Source organism: Bufo gargarizans, chromosome 8 (assembly GCF_014858855.1).
Source record: "Bufo gargarizans isolate SCDJY-AF-19 chromosome 8, ASM1485885v1, whole genome shotgun sequence".
Lineage (NCBI taxonomy): Eukaryota > Metazoa > Chordata > Amphibia > Anura > Bufonidae > Bufo > Bufo gargarizans.
In genome coordinates, this window is record NC_058087.1 from 175,511,274 (window position 1) to 175,531,307 (window position 20,034).

Consider the following 20,034-nt stretch of genomic DNA (forward strand, 5'->3'; position numbering starts at 1 on the left):
ACATTAAACTTTCTATAAACTCTTCTGACAAATAAATATATTCCTTTTTCTTTATATTTGGCAGTAAAGTTTACAGGATACAAGGACACGTTACGCCACCGCAGTCCTTTAACTCCATGAGTACCTGTTCTGAACAGACTCCCCATCTCTTAGATCTCGCCGGAATGAGTGGATCCTGATCTGCCACCACATAGGTAAAGAGCGTCCATGCTACTTTGGAGGCCAGGTTGATTAGTACTCAATGTTTCTCATGGCGGCAATGGAGGAGGAGATTTTCCTGGGTAAGGATTTTGCCGCTTGTCTGAAGTCTTCAGGTTTGATCTTGACCAGGGAGACGATTGTCTGTAAAGTGCGGGTGGGCTGCAGGCCCAGTGCGTCCATGACATTGGTCAAATAATCTAGGAAGACAACATAACTGAAGGTTAGAGGAATCTATACCACACAGTCTACGAGTTGTCCTCTTTGGATTGGAGACCCTATTTACGGATGCAATAATAGGGCAAATGGAGGGGGGGGGGGGGGGTAAGAGATTTTCCTATTGACACTGATAAAAAAGTAACCCTTTGTTGTGACTTTTTTAACGCCCGTGCAATAATATTTAATCGCGCGTGCGTTTTTGTGTCATGCTCGCTACTTGGGAGTGACGGGGGCAGACCGGGGCAAATTTACTAACATTTACACCTGGAAAAAAGATGCAAACGTTGGCTTAAAACTACTCCAGTCATGGCACAGGGACTGCCGGAGGTTTGACTAAGTTATGACGAGGCGCGCGCCTCATCGTAGATTAGGGAGATCCTCGGACAGCAGGAGGGAAAACAAAGACTGGTGTAAAAAGCCGGTGTTTGTAACTGACTCTCAATGTGGAAACTGTACTTTTTCCTCCTCCCCCAAAGAAATAATAATAGTTTTTTAATACATTATATGTACCCCAAAATAGTTCCTTTACAAAAAACTACAATCTGTCCCGCAAATGTCAAGATTTTCAATGGCTAAACACAAGAAAAAAAATAACGGTAAAACCGCTGGAACACAGAGGGGGAAACATGTTACAGGCCCTTAAAGCGATTCTCTTGCCAAAAAAACGAAATTAGCAGATCAGCCAATTCCCAGGCTCTGCTTCTGCTATCCAAGATGGCCGCACCACTGAAGCATGCTGTACATTTGTTAGTCCAAGACACCTCCTGCTGCCGGTTTATTAACTATCCTATGAAGAAATGCTAAATGCTCCAAGTGGAACATGTACCGATACTGTAGAATGAGACCAGCCTGTCCCCTATGGTATTTGCCCAGTATAACACAGAAACGGTAGTGACCTCTCACCTATATCGGTTGCCAGCTGCTTGCCGGCGTGCAGCGTGAGGACTGGGATCTGTAGGATGACATCACAGTAAGTCTGCATGGTGGCTCTGGCTAGCGATCCCAGCCAATAATCAGCCATGTTGTCCAGTTCTGGGGTCTCTTCCCCTGCAATGTACACAAAGCGCATGTAGTCAGACGGGGCTTCCGTGGCTTATGGTCAAACAAAATTACCTTTATCTTAAGGTTGATCACCCAAGGTCATTCCTGTAATTCTGAGAAGTGTTAATATTTGGCAAGCGTTTGCATGTTTTCTGGGTGTATAACATATGGAAGCCTTTATAAACTTGGCATGATAGACTTGGCAGTGAAAATCCATTAACGGGTAAAGGTGTGTGATCAGTGCGTCCCGTGTGGTCAAAGTTCCACAGAAGGATTACGGTGGACTCACCTTGTTCAGGAGGATAAGGCAGCTTCCCGGCATGCAGTGCAAGCTCCAGAGACGAATCTTCTGGGGTTACAAAGGGCTCGAGATGCAGAGGGAGGGACATGAGGTACTGACCGATCTACAAATACAAAGGCGATGTTACCTTTCTCCGGGTGTTGTCACATAGCTCTCCTAGAGTCTGCTCACACCAACAGCAGTGCCAGATCCATCACACCAACTGTGCCTAAAGGACCCCGCTGACTCATGGGTCCTTCAGGGTTCAGTACTGTATGTCCTTAGGATGGGGAAAAAATAGCACTTACATTACTGATGTACTCCAGAGGAGTGAGGCTGAATGTCGGCAAATCTTCCGTCAAGGTTTCCCCCTTGTCTTCATATCCCCAACTCTGAAAATATAATACAAAGAAAAATAAATAAATCGGATGGTGGCTGCCTTTATTAAAGTATTTTCAAACTAGATCTGGGATGGCTAACCTCCGGCACTCCAGCTGTGGTAAAACTACAACTCCCAAGATGCACACTTGCTTGGCTGTTCTCAGAACTACATAATCAATGGTGCATGCTGGGAGTCATAGTTTTACCACCAGTGATGGCCAGTGAACACATGCGGGCTGCCGTCTTGACTCACAAGTCCAGCGATGCACAGGTAAGCCCTTACCTGTGCCGGGAGCCGGTCTGAAACAAATGCAGGTCACCGGGAGCAGGCAGTTCCAAGAACAGCGCGATGAAGGCCCCCGGTGACTACTCTCGGAACTGCCTGCTCCCGGTGACCGCATTTGTTTCAGACCGGCTCCCGACACAGGTAAGGGCTTACCTGTGCATCGCTGGACTTGTGAGTCAAGACGGCAGCCCGCATGTGTTCGCTGGCGAACACTGCGAACTGGCCATCACTGTTCACCACAGTTGGAGTGCCGGAGATTAGCCATCCCTGACCTAGATGAACCCTTTAAGAAAGATGGCTGCCAGCACCCAGGGCTAGAGTGAAGAGTAAAACGGTTCTGAATACGGTGGTAAACGGTACTATCAGTGAGAGGTGGGCGTCACAGAGAGGGGTTCAGGGGCTTTGCACTGTACTGAAGCAGGGCTGGGAACTCCGTAGGCCAATGTCGTTTGCTGCTGGCGCTTTCACCAGCCTGGGAGGAGTGATGGCATTGAATAGAGGGAACGGAGGAAACAGGTACTCACCTCCATCTTGGGTACCAATAGGCAGTTGCTGTTTTATCCTTAGGAAGACAGAATCAAATGCCAGCTGATAGGCCACCTGGTTCTGGCGGGTGAGATCGGTGCGGGCAGCTGACAGGAGGTTAGCATTGACTGCTCCTTTCTCCTGGGGATACAAAGCAGACGGAGATCAGAGCTCGTACACAAACCATGTGAAAAACATATAATCTAACATAGACCTGGCAGTGGACAGACAAATATGAGATAGATCAGACAGATTAGACAGACAGCTAGATTAGACAGGCAGACAGATTAGACAGGCAGACAGATTAGACAGGCAGACAGATTAGACAGGCAGACAGATTAGACAGGCAGACAGATTAGACAGACAGCTAGATTAGACAGGCAGACAGATTAGACAGGCAGACAGATTAGACAGGCAGACAGATTAGACAGGATACTGGTAGATAGATCACTTCCAGAAAACAAATAATGAGGCAGCTCTCCAAAGTAGGTAAAGGGGGTCGGACCCGTTTATTACTCCTCTAGCAACGTTTCAGCCCAGCTCAATGGGGCCTTTGTCAAGCAAACACACGATGTCCCATGCATCCTTAAATACACCACTGTGATAATTGCTGACATCATTACATAATTGATGATAAGTGTAACAGATAATGTGCAAAAAGATAATAAAACATGATTGTAGCTTCATAAAAATATACATCCAAGTGTTATTACATAATTAACTCACTGCACATTGTGTTCCAAATAATCTCAAGTGTATATCATTATCAAATTCATAAAATAAAGTGCCAGGTGCAATAATGATGCATTACATCCTCCTGTGTAGGCTGCAAATGATTTACTTGTATAAAATAGCAACAGATGTTTTAGTTTAAAGTTAAAACTAAACACCTACTACACCGTTGGTGGTCGCAGTGTGAGACATAGCGTCCCTGGCCAGCCACTGCGCATGTCCCGGCGCCTGAGCCGCGCCGATTCACCACTCACCGGGACGCACATCACGTGACCGTGCAACGTCATCGCGCAAGTCACGCGAGGCGTCCGGGAGAGGAGCGGACCCAGGATCACCTGACCAAGCCAGTCACATGATCGGGGAACAACTACATCTGTAAACAAGTAATAACAAAACATCCATCAAATCCATGACTAGAATGGCTAAGGCTACTTTCACACTGGCGTTTCTGGGTCCGCTTGTGAGATCCGTTTCAGCGCTCTCACAAGCGGCCCAAAACAGATCCGCTCAGAATGCATCAGTTTGGCTGCGTTTGGTCTCCGTTCCGCTTTTGAGGCGGACACCAAAACGCTGCTTGCAGCGTTTTGGTGTCCGCCTGAGGATGTGGAGCCAAACGGATCCGTCCTGACTTACAATGTAAGTCAATGGGGACGGATCCGTTTTCACTGACACAATATGGTGCAATTGAAAACGGATCCGTCCCCCATTGACTTTCAGTGCAAGTCAAGACGGATCCGTTTTGACTTAGACTTTTTTTTGAATGAATAATGCAAACGGATCCGTTCTGAACGGATACCAGCGTTTGCATTATTGGTGCGGATCCATCTGTGCAGATACCAGACGGATCCGCACCTAACGCAGGTGTGAAAGCAGCCTAAACCAGGAAACATCAACAAAGGAAAATTGGAAATCAGGACAAATAGATGGGCATTAGGAATGATTTTGAAGCTGCCATCATGTTTCATTATCTTTTTATCTGTTACACTTATCATCAATTATGTAATGATGTCAGCAATTATCACAGTGGTGTATTTAAGGATGCATAGGACATCGTGTGTTTGCTTGACAAAGGCCCCATTGAGCTGGGCTGAAACGTTGCTAGAGGAGTAATAAACGGGTCTGACCCCCTTTACCTACTTTGGGGTGCTGCCTCATTATTTGTTTTCTGGAAGTTATCTATGGACTTTACCGCCTACTGTCCCTGAGGCATTGCACCAGACCTTCACCGTTGCTCTTTGCTTTTGTACAGGTACAGTAGATGGTTGCATGAGGGAGAGAAGAGGTAGACAGAAGAAAAAAAAATAGACAGAGAAGAAGAGACAGATAGACCTACAGTGGCCACCTAAACTGGGTGGTTAGGGCTTCAGGAGATTATGGGACCCCTAAATGATGCCTAGAACAAAGGAGCCCCAACTTTCATCCCGCCATTGCAGCGTAGCTCTGTGGCTTGACTCTTCCCAGCAGTGGCTGTTTTGTCTTAAAGGGGGTCAACCGGAATTTTGATATCGATGGACCTATCCTCAATATCAGACGGGCGGTGTCTGACCCCCACATGATCAGTTGTTCGAAGAGAATGCAATGCTCCATGTGTGGTTAAGCCTCTTCCTAGACCAGTCAGTTCACCGTATATCGGTCACAAAGCCCTGAGCTGCAAAATGAAGCACTGCCACTACCCAACGGACAGCGCTGTGCTTGGTAAGATGCGAGGAAGCCGCAGCTTTCACTGGAGCTCTAGTGAGGACAGGGGCCTCTTCACAAACAGCTGAGGATAGGGCATCAGTATCTAAATCAGGGATAACCCCTTTACCCAAGTGCCATAGCCCCTAAGTGCTAGGAATCAATTGGAGACCCTGAGGTCCGACCCTCACCAATCAAGGACTGAGATCATATCTAACTAGTATATTATAAGAAAACTTTTTATTTTTTCCCGATGTCCATAAGTTTGTTTGGTATTGCTATATTCACTTGAATAGGGCTGGGCTGCAATACCACACACAGTCCACGCACAAGAGTGGCGCTGTTTTTGAACTACCCTCCTAATATTAGCAGTGAATGGAAATTTATCCACCAGGAAAAAAAATAATAAGGGAATTTCCATGATAACTGGCCATGGCTGGGTTCTATGTGTTCTTCCACGGTTAATATATTTTTCCAATTAATCCTTTAAGTTCACAGAAAAAAAATAAACTGCTGTAAAGATCCTGCAGATAGATGGGAACACCACCCCATTGAACGTCAAGAGCAGGCAGCAGAAGCGTGGACAGAGCGGAAACTGCAGGAGCTGTGCCAGGTGGAGCGGTGGTGGCAGTGCCGCTATGGATGACAGCCACAAGTGTAACGGCCCTGAACAGAACAATCCGTTCCAGAACTAGAGGCTGGCAAAACCTTCAGGAATGATTGCACAAATGACATACTTGTATACCGTGCGGGGCTGGTCCACCCAGTCCTGCGACTGCAGTCACTGCTTACATGACAGGTACTAATACTGCACAATCCCCTGAGGCATACTAGTAATAGCCAGAACTGGGGCAACTTTTTGACAGTCAAGGAAAGGACAGCGTGCTCGGGTCCGCAATCTGCAAGATACGGCAAAAGATAGGACATGTCCCATCTTTTGAGGAGCAGAGGCACGCATCGGAAGCACACGGAAACACTTGGGGGCTTTCGGGTCCGAGCCTCCGCACCGCAAAATACTGACCATGCCCTATCTTTTGCCGTATCTTGCAGATCGCAGACCCGTTCAAGTCCACAGGTCTGCACCGCAGCACGGAGTGCACAAGGCCGGTGCCTGTGCATTGCGGACCGCTATTTGCAGTCCGCTGCACGGCCGTGGTGCCCTTACGTTCATTTGCATAAGCCTTTAGAACGTATCGCCCTATCCTGTATGAAGTTCTAGAGCAGGGGAAGGCAACCTCCGGCACACCAGCTGTTGTGAAACTACAACTCCCAGCATGCATACTTGCTTTTCTCTTTTAAGAGCTCTCATAGAAATGAATAAAGCATGCTGGGAACTGTAGTTTCAAAACAGCTGGAGTGCCGAAGGTTCTAGAGTGCCACCAGTGAATGTATCTGCGGTCACATGTGCGCTGGCACTCCATTAAATTATATGGGACTGCTTGGCCAGCTCTGGCTCTAATAAAGGAGCGGCAGAGCGCATATGTGACCGCCGCTTGATTTGCTCCAGTGTCGCACACTCTTGCCAGTGGTCAATTCGCCTCTGATCAGACACTTGTGACCTATCCTGCGGAAAGGGGAAAAGCTCTTATGGTGGGAGAACCACTTGACGTGGGATCTTAAAGGGCATCTGTCAGCAGATTTGTCCCTATGACACTGGCTGACCTGTTACATGTGCGCATTGGCAGCTGAAGGCATCTGTGTTAGTCCCATGTTCATATGTGCCCGCATTGCTGAGAAAAATGATGGTTTATTATATGCAAATGATCCTCTAGGAGCAACGGGGGCGTTGCCGTTACACCTAGAGGCTCTGCTCGCTCTGCATCTGCCGTGCCTTCTGCACTTTAATTGACAGGACCAGGCAGTGCAAACGATAGCTTACAGCTATTATGGCATGCTGGGAGTTGTAGTTTTGCAACAGCTGGAGGGCCGCAGTTTGGACATGCCTGCTCTAGGTGTAATGGCAATGCCCCCGTTGCTCCTAGAGGCTCATTTGCATATAATAAACCATCATTTTTCTCAGCAATGCGGGCACATATGAACATAGGACCAACACAGGTGCCTTTGGCTGCCAAGCGCACATGTAACAGGTCAGCCAGTGTCATAGGTACAAATCTGCTGACAGATGCCCTTTAAGTGCCCCCCGGTATCCCACTGTATGCGTATACAAGGATATACATTGGGGCATACGTCTTGAAATCTTCCCGGTGTATACCAGCAAATGTGCGCTGCAAATGTAGTGTGAATGCCCCCTATCAGAAGCCCTGGTAAGACATGCTTTTGCATTTTATATGCACATGCATTGCAATTCATAGCTATGTCAAAGGGAAAAAAATGTAATGAGACAAAAACTATTTGCTGCATCTTTAAAGGGACAGTATAGCCTTTAGGTGCTCCTTTAACGAGAAACAGATATGAGTGACAGCAGGGAGAAAGGGAGATGTAGAGATATACGGAATCCAGAGAGAGTGACATATACTTAGTGATGGATGAGAGAAGAGCAAACACTGGAGGAGCTGAGCATGGGACAGGACTATTATTACATAAGAAAGCTGACTGATTGCTCCTGATGGAGGCATTGTCCTCCGCCGCGATCAGCTTTCATTCTAGTGGTGCGGAAAGAGCAATAGACAAAAGTTGTGTTCTCACCTTTAACATATACAATGTCTCCATCAGACCGGCATACTCGGCCGGGTCGCCCTTCTGGAGGTAGTTGTATTCCTGCCAGGGGTTTTTGCAACTCTTGCGCTCGGTGGCGGTTCCTTCCTGTATGCCGGTGAGGCTGCGGGGGCTGTAGGACTCGGATAAATGCTTACCGGCTGTGGACAGGATCCTGGAAGAGGAGAAACATTCAAAAAGTTGCTTGACCACTTTTTAATTCACTTCTATGATACAGCGGTCCTATAAAAGTGAATGGAGTGGTGGTAGCGCATGCGCAGCATTGCTCCCATCTTATGGGGCACTCTGGGACCTCCATTTTCATGATCACTGGGGGGCCCCCTGTGACCAGAAACTTACCCCCTATCCTGTAAAGTACTGTTCATGTGGAAACCCCTTTAATGTTTGCCATTTTTACTGTATGTCTGATATTCTGGGCTAAAGTGTCTGTTCTAGTAGATACCCTTTGTCTATAGCAGGCATGGCCAACCTGCGGCTCTCCAGCTGTTGTAAAACTACAACTCCCACCATGCCCTGCTGTAGGCTGCTAACTGTAGGCAGTCTGGGCATGATGGGAGTTGTAGTTTTGCAACAGCTGGAGAGCCTCAGGTTGGCCATCCCTGGTCTATAGCATCTTTTTCTTAGACCTTTCCTCTATGACTCCTCCTGGAAATGTATGACAGGGGCATGTCCTGCAGATAATGACAGACTGTGCAGACACATGCTGCTGATTTGCTGGGCTAATGGTACCTGCCAATTAATTCATACATTTCCAAGAAGAATAGCAGAGGAACAACACAATTTGGTGTTCAAAGGAGAGATTCTTCAGAGTTGTAATTTCCGAAGCAAGTACTAGCAAAGTTGACATGTCCTCTTTAAGGGGTTTTCCGGGACCCAACAGCCCCCGCAAACCCACTTTAACTACACATAACACCCCTGTAGAAGAAAGTTTGCAATATACTCACAGCTCCTAAATTGTATCAGCTGCTCAGGAACCCCGTCACGTACCACTCCTGAAAATCCTGCTTCCGCTGATGTCAGGTCCTTTACCAGGTTTCTGACTTTGGTTATTCCTCTCCCTGGAGAGGAGTACCAGATAGAGGAATAATTCTTCTAACCCTGTCCCTAGCGGAAGCTACATCCCGTCCATAGCCCGTGGAGGAAACCTGGCAAAAGATGTGACATCTGTGGAAGCAGGATTTTCAGAAGAAGAGGGGCGTTACATGACCGGGTTCCTGGGAGCCAATCCTTGCAACTATATTACAAACTTTCTCCTCCAGGTGTTTTATATAATCAAGGATCTGATGGATTTCGGAAGTCCCCTTTAATATCCTTCAAAAAGAAGAATGAAAACCAGTGAAATGGCTTAATCTGGAATCCGATAATCCAGAATATCAGACAATCTGTGGCAAGAGCTGTCGAATTAAAAAATAAAAATAAAAAATACGGCGCTGCTACACTCGCCTGTCATGTTTAAGTAGGACATAAGACATAAAGAAATCTGTGGCTTAAGGCTAGGAAGGTTCAAAAATAGCAAAATGCATCTTTCCAAAGTGGCGGATTAAGCCTGACAATGGCGTCTGATTGATGACGGGCAGGAAACAAACAGAGCAGGTACACACAACACTGGCACAATACCACAGGCACGCCACGTCTATTCCTAAACATCGGGGGAAGTGTTGACATTCGACACTGATCTGACTGGAAATACTCGACCACGTGTTGCCGCTCTTAACCCTTTAACGAAAGCAACCGCGTCTCCCCGGCTTTTAACCCTTTAATTAACTGCTTGGCTAACAAAGGGAAGACTTTCCAAGTGAAATTCACTCAAGAGGACCTGCCGCTAGGTCACAGAAAAGTTGAAGTTGGTGAAGTCTCAGATCTCCGACCACCACTAATTTTCAGAATGACTGGTCTAGATCAAGCCCCTTTGGCACTGCTCAGAGATTTTGGAAATCTGACCTAACATCCCCAGCACACGGTCAGCGATATGAAAAGAGCTTGGCCTGGATTGTCCAGATACCGCTGTGCCGTGCCAAAGGGGAGTACTGAAAGATACAGAGGGCTTGTGCTGCAACATTAATCCCTTAAAGGGAGGACTTGGGATAACTAACTGATCGGTAGGGGTCCGACCACTGGGAACCCCATCAATCTTAAGAACGGGGGCCCCGATCCGATGGAACGACAGGTCAGGCGTTCGTCCTGCCAATTCATTCATTTTCTACGGAACGCTCTGCAATTTCTGACAGTGCCATAGAGAATGAATGGAGCAATAGGGCATATGCTCGACCTGCCGCTCCATCCGATTGGGGAACGGGGCCCACATTCTTGGTATTGGTGGGGCACCCCAGCGGATGGACACCGCCACCAATCAATCAGTTAGTTATCCCCAATCCTGTGGAACTTATAAACTTGGCACCACTCCTTTAAGGATGTGATGTAGCTCTCAAGACGTGATCCCCCCCCCCCATTTTTTCACTGCTGCATAACATTTTTGTTTTTCCATGTTGATGAGGGACAAGTTGAATTTTTCAATGGCACCATTTTGGGGGTACATAGTATGAGTCCACCATTGCTTTGTTTTATTTAATTTTTAAAAACTCTATTCCCCCTTTTATTTTTTTAGCCCCACAAGGGGACTAGGCCACACGATCTTTATTATTGCTAATTGCTTGAACATTTGTTTTCAGGGCATATTTGTGATTTATACATAAATAACATTAAAGGGGTTATCTGAGACTAAAAAATGTCCCCATTATGCCCGGGCCCCTCACACTGAATCTACTTACCTGGCTCCCCGTGCAACTCCTGGTACCCGCACTGCTGCAGCTGCTTCTCCCCGTGCGGTGTCGGGGACGAGCAGCCAATGACGAGCCTCCATAGCATCGGGTCCCCCCCCCCCCCCCCCCCCCCCGGATGTTTTCAGCAGCAACGGGTTCTGCGGGTACCAGGAGCGGCACAGGGAGCGGGGAGCCAGGTAAGTAGATTAAGTGTGAGGGGCCCGGGCATATGGGGGGCATTTGTTAGTCTCGGAGGTATCCCCTATTTTGCCGGCCGTAATACAGACATGGCGTATGGGCCGTCGCATAAATTGAAAAACGTTGATGACTCTTCTTACCGGCTTGCCAGCTGCTGCTCAAAGTCGCCACACTGCCGTAACAATTCTCCACACGTGGCGATGATCCTAAAGGATGAAAGACAGTGAAATAAGAACGGAAGGGAGGTGGACAAGAGGAGCCCTGACTTATCACAGATGTTTTCATCAGCTGGGGTGTGAGCTGGGACCCTAACAATCACTACGGCGGTTATTCCCACTGTATTACCATCGTAATGGCGGGGGCGGGTATATCCTGGCACACTACAGATCTATTAAAGTCAATGAGAGCACCATTCATATAATCAGAGAACCCAATCATGGATAGAATGGAGACGGGCTATCAGTCTTATGAGCGTCATGCCCCTTTGGGATTTATTTCAAATGTCTGTACAGTCGTAAGTTTTGATACTGACACAAATTTTGGTTTGCTGTTTCAGTGTTTTTGGATCTATTTGTCAGAGGTTTCTATGGTATACTGAAGTACAACTATAAGCTTTTTATGTTTTTTAAAAGGGCTTATCCAGGTAAAGATGATTATGACCTATCCTCAGAATAGGTCATCATTATCACATCGGAGGGGGTCCGAGTACATCCATCTGAGCTCTGGTGAGCGCTGCCGACTCCCAGCAGCCTTCCAAGCACAGTACATTGTGCTTGGTATTGTGGCTCAGCCCCATTGACTTAAGTGGGCCTGAGCTGCCACTAGGCCATGTGACCGATGTACGGTGACATCACAGGGCCTAGGAAGAAGCCACGGCACTCATGGAGCGCCAGCCTCTTCTAACAGCCGGTCGACCGGGGTTTTAGGTGTTGGAGATCTGATCTGACACCTAAAATTCCCAAATAGCTCCTTTAAGTTTTATTGACAAATCCATCAAGCTTAGGCTCCATTCACACGTCCGTATAATAGGTCTGCATCCGTTACGCAAATTGCGGAACGGGTGCGGACCCATTCATTCTCTATGGGGACGGAATAGATGCGGAGAGCACACTATGTGCTCTCCGCATCCGCATTTCCGGAGCGCGCCCCCAGAAAAAAATAGAACATGTCCTATTCTTGTCCCCATAGGCAGTTCTATGGGGGGGGGTGCCGGCCGGGTGTATTGCGGATCCGCAATGCACTACGGACGTCTGAATGGACCCTTATGCAAAGACTCAATATTTCCAGTGCTGACCCTTCTTTTTCCAGACTTCTGCGATTCTCCCTAGCCTACTGGATATCGGCTTCTGGACCAAATCCTGACTGACGGCTACCCATTCTTGCCCAATCAGCACTTGGAGTTTATCACAATGTCGGTGTTTTTGCTTGTCCAACTGCCTTTTGAGGATTGGCCACAGGTTCTCTATGGGATTGAGATCTGGGGAGTATACTGGCACTGGAGCCAAAATTTCAATGTTTTGTTCACCGAACCATTTAGTTCTCACTTTTGCCTTAACATGAACATTCATGTTTGGGGTCTCTTCTCATCCAGGGGAGTGGGCTCACTCACAATTTTGCCTATGCACACTGCCATGAATAAAGAATGGGATCAAAACATCCCCCCCCCCCCCAAGAGCAACTTCTCCCAACCATCCAGGTGGATGCAATCTGGTGATGAGCAATGCGTTTTCCAGTATGAAGGAGACCATGTCCCAAGGCAAAAGTGAGAACTAACTGGGCCGGTGAACAAAACATTGACATTTTGGGTCTATGGCCAGGAAACTCCCCAGATTTTAATCCCATAGAGAACCTGTGGTCAATCCTCAAAAAAGGGGGGACAAACAAAAGCACAGAAATTGTGCTAAACTCCAAGCACGGATTAGGCAACAATGGGTTGTCGTCAGCCAGGACTTGGCCTAGAAGTGGATATCCAGCATGCCAGAGCAAACTGCAAAAGTCTTGATATAGGAAGGTCCACTCTGGAAATATTGAGCCTTGGCATAAACCTGGTGCACTTGTTAAGTTAAAGTACTTAAGTACAAAAAAAGATCCAAAACCACTGAAGCAGTAAACTTTGTGAAAACCAAAATCTGTGTCTCAAAACTTTTGGCCACGACTGTACATTTCCAACTAAAATGAACAATGTTTCCCATGACTTTAATGGTACTGTAGTAAGCATGCACAATGCACTCCCAGCATTGATATCTCCAGCGATGGTGGCGATTTCAGCTATCGGATCCCATACTGGATGAAGACACTTCTATGTCATGTTATACGTTGGAAAATAAAACACACAAAAATGCCACATATTTTGTGTCCCGAAGCGTCACCTGCCAAATTACACGCTTTTATCTCATTAGTCACCAGCTCTTACGGTCAAAGACACTGACTCTGCAGATTTTATGGGACAGTACACATACATTCTGTTCCATCGGCATTGTGGACAAAAGAAGGTGGTGCGAGACACGGTTTTACTGATCCAGGGCACTGTTTGCACAAGCTTGTCTTACATCACGCTGCAGGAGACGGGAACATTTACCGAGATTACATAACTTAAGGAGAAAAATCCCAAAGCAGACAACAGCGAAAGGTTCCAAGGTGTTCCTCTCTTTAGCAGTATGCCGATCACACTCCCACCCCCTAATCCTACCCGTTCATTCTTTCCCACCCGCCCTTCTATAATTAAAGGTTATGTAGACCTTGCAAACAATTCCATTAATTATCTTGATGAATATAAATGGAAAACATGAAGCAACTTTGCAATAGGTTTAAATAAAATAATAAGGTCCTATAGTCTTTCCTCCTACACTGACCTATGAGTCTCTATGGTAACAGACTACAAACAAACTGTGCAGTCTGACCCTGCAGTCATTACTTCCTTCTGTCTGTCCTCTTCTTCTGGCTAACCTGCAAAATGTACGCTAGCTCAAAGTAAGAGCTCTATGCACACTGACCGTATGTATTTTGCGGTTCCGCAAAAAATACGGATGACGTCCGTGTGCATTCCGTATTTTGCGGAAAGGAACAGCTGGCCCCTAATAGAACAGTCCTATGCTAGTCTGTAATGCGGACAATAATAGGACATGCTCTATTTTTTGGCGGAGCGGAAATACGGACATACGGAAATGGGATAACTTTTTTTTGCGGACTCATTGAAATTAAGGGTTCTGCATACGGTCCGCAAAAACAAAACAAAAAACTGAGCGGACACGGAAAGAAAATACGCTCGTGTGCATGAGCCCTAAGGGACAGAATAAAAGCGTAATGAGACTGCAACACTACAGGATTTTAGGACACAGAATCTGCTCGCTGTCTGTTACCATGGAGACACATGGCGCCAGAAACAAAACGACAGGGAAAATTTTTAATGACGACCTATTGCAAAGTTGCTTCATTTTTCATTTTAGATGCATTGGGACAAAAAATGGTTGCAAAGATGTCCATGATGGCCTTTAAAGTGGTTTTCCGAGACTTTAATACTGATGACCTATCCTACCTGACTGAATGCTGGAAGGCCGTCCAATCCTCCAAGAAGAAGGCATCCGCAGGGACGTTGTCCAGTTTGTATTTCTTCCTTATTGACTGCAGCGTGTTTGTGAAATCGGACACATATCTGGGAAATAAAGCGCAACAAGCAAAAGGCGTTGGAGCGGAGTGAAGTCATGACAGTTTTTTTCCGCACCTGTAGGTGAAGACCTTCTGATGCTGCCAGGTAGTGAGCGGTAAGTAAGCAAAACTGGGCTTTGCCTTTGTTTGACAACAGCCATGCCAGTAAATGCTAATGATATCCACAAACTTTCCCCCGATAAATCAGTCGGAGCTGAACGGTCCTGGCTCCCTGCCCATTCTGCGACGCTGCCAATTACTACCATGTCTGGGATGCGGTGCTGATACAACAGCAGTGACATTAATTGACTGGATGCTGTTGTCGCAAGTCACATAAGGCAGCGAGCAACTGAAGGTCTCACAAATCTCACGGGTTGCAGTAGAATACGTCTTACCTTCTCCCGCACTTTAACTGAAATGTTTCTTAAAGGGGTTCTCCACCTTTTTCTTACAGATGATCTATCCTCTGGATAGGTCATCAGCATTTGATCGACGGGGGGTCGGACACTCGGAAGCCCCGTCATTCACTTCAATGGGGCTGAGCTGCGTCCAGGCCATGTGGCCTTTAGTCGTGATGTCACTGTCCTGCGGGACGCTGAGAGACGGCTGTTGCCCTACTGATCCGCCAGGGGTTCCTGGGTGTCGGACCCCCGTCGGTCACATGCTGATGACAGATCATGAGTAAGAAAAAGGCGGAGAAAGGGAACCTGTCACAATTGGCTGGATAGGTGAATACATTATATTTATCACGGTACTCGCTGGCAGTCAGGGGCCCCTATGAGAAGAGGAGACCTATGTTCTTCACTGCCCAGATGCTTTGGTGGCTGATTTTCAGGCTACATTCACATGGCCGTTTTCAGATCCACTAAAAGTCAATAGCGGCCGTCAAAAAATAGGACATGGCCTATTTTTGGAGGTTTTCACGGATGGACCCCATTGAAATCAATGGGGCCGTTTTTAACGGCCATTCAGACGGGAGTGCACCTGTCCAACGGTGGTTAAAAAATGTACACTAGCGAAATATGGCGTTTTAGGGGTTAAAATTTAATACATTAAAAAAACTCACTTTATCCACTTACATGCACAGAGACGGTCGTTCCTCACCTGATGCAGAAGGACCTGCGCTTCCCCTCCTTGTGATTGCTGGTAGCGCATGCTGAGGTCATCATGTTGGGAGCACAGGTCCTTCTGCATCAGGTGAGGAACGCTGTCCCAGCGCGCGCAAGTGGATGAAAATATATATGTCTATTTTTTAAACAGAAGCAGAACTGGTGGGCACTAATGGAGGAATTAAAAATCGTAGGGGGCATTTTTTTTTATACTAGGGGGGCACTATAGGGGCTATCATTCACTCTAGGGGGCACGGTATGTCCAGGGTGCACTATGGAGGACATAATGTATATTGTGAGGGCACCACAGGAGTTGGGATGTAAAAATAAAATAAAACCAATTAAATTCTTTTGTTTTTAAAAACGGATGCAAAATGGCCATAAAAAACCTGACAGCCTGTCCATTTATAGCTATGGTGTGAATGTAGCCCTAGGAATGCTGGTAGTTACAGAGATAAAAAAAAATAATAATTTCAACTACCAGCCATTGCAGCAATTTAAGGGGGTAAAACGTAGCGACAGATTTGGGTTTGTCTCTTTCATTGTCATTTCCAGCTCCACCATTCTGTGCTGATTAATATCTTAATTCACATTCTGAGTGGTTGAAGCTCCGTTTATTTCAGGCATGCACAACCTGTGGCCTCCAGCTGTTGTAAAACTACAACTCCCACAATGCCCTGCTATAGGCTGTTTGGGCATGCTGGGAGTTGTAGTTTTGCAACAGCTGGAGGGCCGCAGGTGGAGCATGCCTGGTTTATCTGATATAGACATCCCCCGAACAGACAGACATAACTGCCTGCAGCCACCACTAGAGGGAGCTCATAGGCTGACTGTATACTGAGTTAGTATTGACTTCATGGTAGGGTATAACCAGTAAGCTCCTGAGCTCCCCTAGTGGAAGACACAAGAAGCTCAAAATGGATCATTAAGCACCTGGACTGAATCATTTCTTAATTGCATGTAATTAAATATTTGCCATAGTTTTTATTTAACAACTCATTGACTCCCTGTATAGCGCCACCTGCTGTTTGTTCTTTCCCTTATTTCTCAGCCACTTCAGGTGGACACTCATTTTCAGTTCCATCCTTTGTCACCAGCTGTATCTACTGTAAAAGTCTGTAATAGCTACAAGGAGAGAGCTGCAGCACAAGGGGCACAACCCTTGAGCTGTGATAGAGAGCTTCAGCAGAAAGGACATCCCCCTGAGCTGTGGTAGGGACAGCTGTAGTAGGTAGAGGTGTAGTAGAAAGGACACGCCCCCTGAGCTAGTATAGGGAGAGCGCTGCAGCAGAAGTGACACACCCCCTGAGCTGTGATAGGGAGAGAGCTGCATCAGAAAGGAAACGCAACTTGAGCTGTGATAGGGAAAAGGCTGCAGCAGAAAGGACACATTCCTTAAAGGGACACTGACAGGCCCAATAAGCATAATTATCTATATATATGCATGCACAGGTCTTCTATTAAAAACGTATAAGTCTAACTCCTGTCCACCTTATGAACACTGCAAACTGATGTTTTATAACCTGATGTAATCGCTCTTCTTTCTGCCCAAGGGGCGGCGTTTCAGCTTCAATTCTGCCCAGCCAGCCGCGCCCCAACCGCCGTTTTGAAGCGCCGCCCAGATCATCAATATTCACTTCGCTGGGCGGCTTCTGCTGTCCCCGACCTTCCGAGATCCCATAGCTTTCTACTGGGCATGCGCGGCATCTCGGAAGGTCGGGGACAGCAGAAGCCGCCCAGCGAAGTGAATATTGATGATCTGGGCGGCGCTTCAAAACGGCAGTTGGGGGGAGGCTGCCTGGGCAGAAGTGAAGCTGAAACGCCGCCCCTTGGGCAGAAAGAAGAGCGATTACATGTGCATGCATATATATATCGATAATTATGCTTATTGGGCCTGTCAGTGTCCCTTTAAGCTGTAATAGAGAGAGAGATCTGCAGCAGAAAGAAGACCATCTGAGCTGTGGTAGGCAGAGCTGTAGTAGAAAGGACACCCCCCCCCCCCCCCGCCCCCTCACAAGCTAGTATAGGGAGATAGCTGCATCAGAAAGGACACACAACTTGAGCTGTGATGAGGAGAAAGCTGCAGCAGGACACATCCCTTAGGGTCCATTCACATGTCCGTATGTGTTTTGCGGATCCACAAAACACGGACACCGGCAATGTGCGTTCTGCATTTTGCGGACCGCACATCGCTGGCGCTCTCTCAGAAAATGCCTTTTGCGGACAAGAATAGGACATGTTCTATTTTTTTGCAGAACAGAAGTGCGGATCCGCAAATACGGATGCGGACAGCACATTCCGGCCCCATTGAAAATGAATGGGTCCGCACCTGTTCTGCAAAATTGCGGAACGGATGCGGACGTGTGAATAGACCCTTAAGCTGTGATAGAGAGCTTGATATAAATCTAGCAGAGCAATGATTCGGGAGATCTCTGGATCCATGTCAGGTACAGGGCCGGTTCTAGCTTGTACTATATATAATCATGGGAGAACCCCTTTTACCGCTACGTGTAAGCCGGATGTTTGAAACTTTATCGGAAAAACAAAGCGCCAACCACTGTACACAAGATAATAATCCACACAGAATGCTAGACCTAAAAGTGACAGGAAAATAAATTCTGAGCAGAATTTTCAATAACTCCATAACGCATCTTCATCAATCACATATTACATTCCAGCGGAGACATATACGCAGCACTACTGGCCCATAGGACTCAATGCATATTTTATTAGCTGCTGTAAACGAGTGCAGGCGCTGGGCAGTGTCCATACGGTGGGGCCTGCATGTACGGTGATATTTCTGGACAGATCTGTGACATATCACTTCACTAGAAGACCTTCCGATGCTACTGCAGGAACCCTGGAGGAAGTCCTGCCATGAAGGCCTATGTCCCCAGCGATAACCCACAGCAGGGATCAGCAACCATCGGCACTCCAGCTGTTGTGAAACTACAGTTCCCAGCATGCTCCATTCATTTCTATGAGTGTTCTTATAAGAGCAGAGCAAGTATGCATGCTGGGAGTTGTAGTTACACAACAGCTGGAGTGCCGGAGGTTGCCTACCCCTGACCCACAGACAGACTCTCCACGGACTGCTGCTTTGCGACATGAGGTCAGGTGTATTCCGCTCCTGGGGGCGTGCCCTGGAGACGATACTCACTTTTTGAACAGAGACTGCAGTGCTTGCAGCAGGCCGCACACCCCCAGGCCATCGGTCAGTTTGATGCATCGCTCCACTGCGCTCGACGCCAGGCTGAACAGCCGAGACACCGAGTGCGAGAGCTCCTGGACACAGTCTAGGGCCTCGCCGTGTTCCTGCAGGACAAGAGAAAAGCTTTACGTTGGATAGAACTGACCCAAACGCTGGAGCTCTTCCTGCACACAGATGATTGAGGCTCGCGCCACGCGCTCAGCGCTTTACACCAGATTTGCAGGTCAACTCTGCCAGTAAATTTGCGCAAAAATGTGTGACATTTCTCGTTGCTTGCCAAATTTGAAAAGTGACAAGTAAAGTGGACGTGGCCTTCAATATAATTAATCTTGCAAAAAAGAAATTCTGGACGTACGCGAAGCTTGCAGCACGTCTACCCCTGCTATAGGCAAGCATAAATGTGATTTTCTGAGTGTTGGACAAATACAAATGCTCCAAATTTACCAAGAGGCGTGCACCTTTTAATTAAATTTGGCGCAAAGTACTCCAACTCCAAGTAATTGTGGGCCAATGCTTATTCAGTCAGCAGCTGAGCCTCCTAACTTTTGCACATGCAAGCTGGACGTGGCATGTGTTTTCAGTGGGGAGAGGGGAATGGCTCACAGGAGACTGGCAGCGGCTGGAATAAAGAATCGGGCATCTTAAAAATGAAAAATTTCTCCTGAAATCCGCTTTATCTGTATAGCGCCACCTGCTGTTTGCAGTTTTCCTTATTTTTTGTCCATCTTACTGAGGTGGTCGCACATGCTCAGTTTAAATATTCAGCTGCCACAATCAATATGTTCTGTTAGAAGCTTTGGCAGCTACAGGGAGAGAGCTGCAGCAGAAAGGACACGTCCCCTGAGCTGCCAGGCTGAAGATAAACTAGCAGAGCAATTGGAGCAATGAATGGGGACATCTCTGGAGCCATGTGAGGTACAGGGCTGGTTCTAGCTTTGTTAGAAAGAGGTTGTCATGTCCTATAGATGGATGATTTTCATTTTTTTTACATCAATTATGGCACAACCCCTTTAAAGGGGGTTTTCCCATAAACAACATACAGGATAGGAGATAAGTATCTGATTAGTGTGGGGGTCCCCTGCACTGTCTTATATAAG

At 47.1% G+C, this 20,034-nt stretch overlaps 1 protein-coding gene across 1 annotated transcript in view; it reads right to left on the minus strand.

Moving 5' to 3' along the window:
• Positions 1 to 36: 36 nt before the first annotated feature.
• The window catches only part of COG7 (component of oligomeric golgi complex 7), a 40,612-nt gene continuing 20,614 nt past the window's right edge, over positions 37 to 20,034 (minus strand). Inside the window, 10 exon segments of the mRNA XM_044303209.1 lie at positions 37 to 398; positions 1,321 to 1,464; positions 1,748 to 1,862; positions 2,047 to 2,130; positions 2,930 to 2,950; positions 2,952 to 3,071; positions 7,986 to 8,169; positions 11,113 to 11,178; positions 14,508 to 14,624; positions 18,887 to 19,041. Coding sequence (XP_044159144.1) covers positions 232 to 398; positions 1,321 to 1,464; positions 1,748 to 1,862; positions 2,047 to 2,130; positions 2,930 to 2,950; positions 2,952 to 3,071; positions 7,986 to 8,169; positions 11,113 to 11,178; positions 14,508 to 14,624; positions 18,887 to 19,041 — 1,173 coding nt within the window. The 3' untranslated portion in view covers positions 37 to 231.